General features: G+C 38.9%; 1 protein-coding gene across 1 annotated transcript; it reads left to right on the top strand.

Moving 5' to 3' along the window:
• Positions 566–2739, top strand: LOC109846900. Its single transcript, XM_020416139.1, has 3 exons — positions 566–771; positions 1107–1688; positions 2163–2739. The coding sequence occupies exons 1-3, from the start codon at positions 566–568 to the stop codon at positions 2737–2739; spliced, it is 1365 nt and encodes a 454-aa protein (XP_020271728.1).

The raw sequence follows: 6997 nt of genomic DNA, 5'->3' as shown, positions 1-6997 counted from the left end.
TTGTGAAAGATGAAAAAAAGGGGGAAAATACTTTCAGCCTCTAAAACACAACAAAACGTGCTCCCCCCTCCCCCCAAGACTTTTTCAACGGGTGCTTTGCCTCCAAAATCGCTCACGGTTTTCTTCCAGCTCCCAAAACGAATCCTCAGGCGTAATTCCGTTTAAACCCCACTCAAAATATCCAAAATACCCTTTGCAGCCTGTGTTCGTCGCCCTCTCACGTCGGAAACATGACGTTTCAACTGTAGGCATTAAATGATGATTAGAATGATTTTTTTTGGGGGATTCCCATTTCCCTCCAAAATTATCACCAGATATATTCCCCTTCCAGCTAAAATCGCTGAGTTCCTCCCCATTCTATTACCCCAACTAATTTGTTCCTTCCACTTAATTCTCCTCAATAAAAACCTCTTCGATTCTTCAACTACTCTCTGTAATAAAATGGCGGATGGATCTCTTCTATGCATGGTAACGAAGGTAAAAAAGCAACAAAGGTAGTGACAGTGTATTCGTCGTTATAAAAAAGAATACAGAAATAATCAGCTTGAGATATCAAGTGGCGGAAATGCTTAAAATACCAATGCAATCTCTTTCACTGAAGTTCATATGCGAAAGGGAAAAGAAATTTAGTATTTCAATTGACAATGACGATGACTTAAATTTGATGTTCGAGTATTGTCGGCGTAATGGATTTACAGACGCGAATTTGTATGCTACCTCCGCTGAGGAATCCTCAACTTCACAGAACACGCAGACTACGCTGGAAACTGCGTAGGAATTACACTCCAGATTTTCTTTTGAGTTCACTGATAGGTTTTGTCATTAGTTGTTAACCTTATGCATTGGTTGCTTAGATAATGAGTTGGTTGCCAATGTTATGTTAAGGACCGGTTGTTAAGGTTATTTGTTGGCTATTACGTATACTAGTTGGTTGCTAAGATAAGGTGTTTGATGTTAAGTATATACGTTTGTTGTTAAGGTCACGAGTCTGTCCTTAAGTATAAGGGTTAGTTGTTAAGGATATGTGTTGGCTGTTACGTTTATGAGTTCGTTGTTAAGGTTATCAGTTCGTTGCTAAGGTTATGTATTTTTTATTACTACTTCAGGACAATACCGACAGAAAAACCATGGTGCGCAGATACCACGTTCACCCAAACCTATAATGATGAGTGTATTCCTAATGACAACCCCACCGGCGACTCGATCAGGCTGCTGGAAGACATGCTTAATCACCAAACAAAGATCCCAACTAAATGGCACACCTCCATACGTGAAGTTGGTCAGAAATTTGATAGTGCTGCTGAAGTTAGATTAGCACTTCAATACTATTCAATTGCTAAACGGTTCGAGTATGATTTTTACCATAATGAACAAAGATGCATAAGAGTCTATTGCCGATTCAAGCACACACATGGTTGCCCTTGGATGTTGTTTGCTTCCCCGCTCAGAAATTTGTCTATCATGTCCATAAAGAATTTCGAGTCTACCCACACATGCGGTCAACATAGAGCAAATGCTGGCAACTCAAGGACATCAAGGAAGTTCATTGCTAGCCAAATACAAGCTATTTTGAAGGTTAGGCCAGATATTCGTGCAGTTGATATTAAGAATGACATGCTCTCTAATTTTGGCATCAAGATTAACTACAATAAAGCTTGGTGGAGCAAGGAGACAGCTCAACAGGACCTGTTCGGCGACGATGATGAGGCTTACGATTCACTGAGATGATCCTTATCTTTTTTATTCTTCTGAAACCACTCTTATGTTTTGGTTGCTAACTATACGTAGTAGTTGTTAAAGTTATTGATTTGACGTTAAGTATACGGGTTGGTTGTGAAGTTTGAAGATCAATTGTTATGGTTATGAATCCGTTGCTAAATCTACTGCTTAGGTTTTCGTTGCTAACTATACGTATTAGTTGGTAAAGTTATTGGTTCGTCGTTAAGTATACGTGTTGGTTGTGAAGTTTGAAGATCAATTGTTATAGTTATGAATCATTTGCTAAATCTACTGCTTACGTTTTGGTTGCTAACTATACATATTAGTTGTTAAAGTTATTACTTCGTCGTTAAGTATACGTGTTGGTCGTGAAGTTTGAAGATTATTTGTTATGGTTATGAATCCTTTGCTAAATGTACTGCTTTGTTGTTATATTCATGTAGGTATGAATCCATGGTGCATGCAACTAATCCAGTGAGTCGTGTTGTTATTGATGCTGATGACGGGAGGATCAGGCGATTGTTCATTAGTTATAATATCTGTATTAAAGGGTTTATTGCTGGGTGTAGGCCTCTATTATTTTTGGATGGAACATTTATTAAAGATTGTTACAGAGGCATACTACTAAGTGCTATTGGGTATGACGGCAACCAGGGAATATTTCCCCTTTCTTATTGCATATGCGACCAAGAGAATAAGGTTAACTGGAAATGGTTATTACAAGGATTATGGACATTACTATATGATAGGGAAAATCCTTACCAACCTCCATATCGACTGGTAATGATTTCCGACGACAACAAGGGTATCAGGGCAGCAGTCGAGGAATTTTTTCCTGATGCATTCCATTCAAGATGTGTTCTGCATCTAGTCGAGAATTTCAAAAAGAAGATGAAGGATTTTGGGCACAAGGCAAATGTCATGACTACGTTGGGCGAGCTGTTACAATCTGCGGCTTATAAGTTCACAATATCTGAATGGGATAATGACATGCGAGCTGTTACAATCTGCGGCTTATAAGTTCACAATATCTGAATGGGATAATGACATGAAAGAATTAGCAGCGATCGATCACAGGGCTTACGTGACATGAAAGAATTAGCAGCGATCGATCACAGGGCTTACGTCACTGTAATGGAATACTCCCCGGAGAGATGGGCAAACGCGCACTTTCCTGGTATAAGGTAAGATAGCTTGGTTTCAACGTTATTTTCTTACATCACCGTTATAGTTGTTAAGGTTAGAGTTATCCTACAGTTTTCTGTTAATGTTAGATTTTTATTGTTATGATTATAGTTATTCTGCTAGGGTTTTGCTGTTAAGTTTAGAATATTTGTTGTTAATGTTAGGCCTTTAATGTTTAGTTTATGGTTTAATTATTAATGTTAGTGTTTTGTTGTTAAGGTATAGCCATGTTACTTCAAACGTTGCTGAGTCCTTCAACAGCTGGATAAGAAAGACACAATTGTTGCGAATCTTACCTTTGGTTGAGACCATACGGAAGCAAATAATGGAGCGCATGCATGAAAGGAGGCTAGTGGGTCAGAAATGATCTGGATACTTATGCCCAAAAGCGGAGATGGTGCTGTATGATAATATTCAGCATGGTAGCTGCTTGGCAATTAAACATTCGACAGAAGATATTGTGGAAATCGAGTCCAATAAAACTTGCCGTGTAGATTTGAAGAATCGTACTTGTTCTTGTAGGTCCTGGGACATCACCCGCATTCCTTGCAAACATACGTGCGTTGCAATTACATGGATAGGATGAGGAATTTATCAATATTGTGATTGGTACATGATTGTTGACGCATTCAGAGCAAGTTATGCATTGATCATCTTTCCCATCCTAGATTACGAGAAGCGCTTTGTACTGCCAGAAGAGCGAGTGTTAAAGCCTCCTCTCACCAAAAAAAGATGTGATAGACCATGCACTAGACGAATAAACAACAGGTCACTGAACACCTGTCCTGTTAAGTGCTCTCGATGCAACATGGAGGGTCACAATCGTGCAAGCTGTAGCGAGCCTATATAGGTCAGCGTTTTATTGTCATGTATATGGATTTGTTGTCCTATATATAGTTACAAGTGTAGGTTGTCTAAAAATTACAATAGATAGCTGATTCCCTATTAAACACCGATGATGGAAGTTACAATCTGATGACTTTCAGAAGGCTATAATTTGAAGACTTTCACGTAGATCGATGAAGGTTACAATCTGACGACCTTCACAACAACTGATGAAAGCTCTAATCAACAACCTTCACAATCAATATCGGGAGTTACAATCTGACGACTCTCACATATCAAAGAGTTAAAGCAAAGATTACAAAACGATGATCTTTGTAACGCTCTGACAGAAAGAGACTACAAATCGACGGTCTCTTCAAACCAAGACGTGGAAGTCCTCCCCGCGTACCATCATCAAGACGCAACAACAATTTGACCGCGGACGCAGGTTTAACCTGGCTGCAAACGCAGGTTTAACCTGGCTGCAAACGCAGGTCACATTCAGCTCCAAACGCTGCAAACGCAGCTCAGATCCAGCTGCCAACGCAGCTTCCAAATTGGTATAAACATAGCTTCCAACGCTATCAACACAGCTTCCAATTGCTGCGTCTGAGCTTCCAAACACTGCGTTTGAATGCAGAATTCATGCCAGAAAACGGATTTTGCGTTTGACTCGTTCAAACACGAGCTGAACGGTTTTAAAACCATTTCCCATGATTTGAGGGGATCACAACTCCACTCAGGAGTGATTTAAGGGGCGGTTACATCCCATTAGCCCCACTTAGGAGCGAATTAAGGAGGTGGTTACACCCCTTAATCCTCTATAAATAACTAAGAAATCATCTTAGTTCGAAGGGGATCTTTCATCCTGCTCTTGGGCAGCATAGAAGAGATCATTGGCTTGTCTAACCAATTACGGTTAAGATCAATCAACTCATCAAGAGTTCTAAAACTTGCTTTGCAAGTTCTCCACAGTGTCAAATTGTAAGGAGGAGATACTGTTCCAGTGAATCAAGACATTCGGATCATTAACGAAGAGCAAACTCGACGCGAGCATTCGAGGGAGGTACTCCATCGCCACCGTGAAGAACCCAGAATTAAACAAAGGGGAGAATCAAATTCATTCTTCTCTCTTTTATAATCAGAAAATCCAATTGTAACTGAGATTAAAGGAATAAAAATCAATTTTCCTTCGTTTCTTTTTTTACAAATTTTTCCACAAACAACAAGTGATAAGGTCATAGCTTGGCTGTTAAGGTTATTACTTGGTTGTCAAGTTTATCATTTTAATGTTGAAGTTTTGACTTGGTTATTAAGGTTATTACTTGGTTATCAAGTTTATCACTTTAATATTAAAGTTTTGGATTGGTTGATATGTTTATCGATTGAATGTTAGGTTTACTGTTATCCACATGTTATCCACCTACTCTTTGTTGTCGGTATCACCGATTGTTAAAATTGTCAAGTATATCGTTAAAACTGTTAAGTTTTATGGCTTGGTTGTTAAGGTTATTACTTGGTTGTTAATTTTATCACTTTAATGTTAATGTTTTGGCTTGGTTGTTAAGGTTATTATTTGGTTGTCAAGGTTATTACTTGGTTGTCAATTTTATTTGTTTGTTGTTAAGGTTACTATTATTCACTTGTAATTGGATGTCAAGGTTACCGAGATATTTTTGATTTGACTGCATTCAATGCATTTCATAGTTCCCAAGGTAGTAGAGTAATATCACCATCCCTCGGATTGTTCCAATACAGAACTGAACTATATAACATTTTTCCTCACCTTTACATCTTCTTTATCTTCCCATCACCGCCATTCTATTTGTCCTCACTATTTTCTCGATCATCCTAAGCTCTCCCCTTTCCAATCTCATAAACCAGAAGATCACGGCTAGCCCTCACGCTGATGAAGACTTCTTTAATATTTCTGGGTTCTGACCATATGATAGCATCAACCTTTTTTGAATATTATTACCTTTATCTATTCCCCATTGTTATTTTCTCTAAGTTCCATCAGATGGGCTTGAATAGTAATGACCTTCTCCAAAGAGCTTTTCGTGAACTTAACAGGCTGCTGGAAAGCTCTTTGGTGGAAACCATTTATATTCAAGCACAGTTTATGAAACTTAGAGAATTAACAATGGGGAATAGATAAGGTTATTAGCATTCAAATGGTTGATGCTATCATACAGTCAGAATCCAAGAAATCTTATACTGGAACGAGCCTATATAGTTTAACATTTTATTATCATGCATATGGATTTATTGTCAAGTATATAGTTACAAATGTTAAGGTCATGGTTTTGATGTTAAGGTTACTATTTGGTTGCTAGGTTTATCGATTGAATGTTATGTTTACTGTTAGGTCCCTTACTGTTATTCACTTACGCTTGGTTATCACGGTCATCGGGGTATATTCTCTTCTACTGCATTCAATGTTCCTCCTAGTTCCCAAGGAGGAGAGTTAATATAACCTGGAGTCCTACCTACCCCCACATTCCACGCGGCAACATCATCATCCCTTTGCCTGTTCAACTACAAGATAGCGCATATATCCTTTCGGCACAATCTTTCCTCGATCTCCCCATCGTCGACTCTCTGTTGACCCTCTATCCTTTATATCTGAAGCCCGAGCTACCCTCTCCCCAAAACCTATAAGTTCTTCTTTCGCCATTAAAACCAGAAGATCAACGCTAGTCTTCACGCCGATGAAGGTCATGGCGACAAGGTTTGCGCACACTGATGAAGATCTTGGATATCCCTCACGCTGATGAATACATTATCCCCTTATGTGTTTGCTCTTAGTTCCATTAGCTATGGGTGAATTTATGTGGCTCCCTTCAATGAGCTTGTACAATAACAAGATAGTTAAGATTCATAGGTACGTGGAATACAATCAATTCAGATGGGTCATGCGTGAATCACATGGGAAGGCATGCAAATGCTGGTGGAGATAGTCCTCTGGCTTATGTTAACACTGTATAGCTATACAATGTAAACGTAAGCCAGAAGACTATCTTCACCAGCATTCGCATGCCTTCCTAGGTGATTCATGCATTGATCCATCTGAATTTATTGTATTCCACGCACCTATGAATCTTAACTATCTTGTTATTGAACAAGCATCCATCTGAATTTATTGTATTCCACGCACCTATGAATCTTAACTATCTTGTTATTGAACAAGCTCATTGAAGGGAGCCAGTTACACGCACCTATGAATCTTAACTATCTTGTTATTGAACAAGCTCATTGAAGGGAGCCA

The sequence above is a fragment of the Asparagus officinalis genome, chromosome 7 (genome assembly GCF_001876935.1).
Source record: "Asparagus officinalis chromosome 7, Aspof.V1, whole genome shotgun sequence".
In the NCBI taxonomy this organism is placed as follows: Eukaryota; Viridiplantae; Streptophyta; class Magnoliopsida; order Asparagales; family Asparagaceae; genus Asparagus; species Asparagus officinalis.
This window is presented reverse-complemented; position numbering and strand designations above follow the sequence as displayed.

Excerpts from the sequence above, each read along its gene's own strand:
- LOC109846900 (XM_020416139.1), top strand. The coding sequence starts at position 566 with ATGCTTAAAATACCAATGCAATCTCTTTCACTGAAGTTCATATGCGAA. Across the intron at positions 772-1,106 it reads CAGACTACGCTGGAAACTGC|GACAATACCGACAGAAAAAC; the intron begins GTAGGAATTACA and ends TTACTACTTCAG. Across the intron at positions 1,689-2,162 it reads GAGACAGCTCAACAGGACCT|GTATGAATCCATGGTGCATG; the intron begins GTTCGGCGACGA and ends ATATTCATGTAG.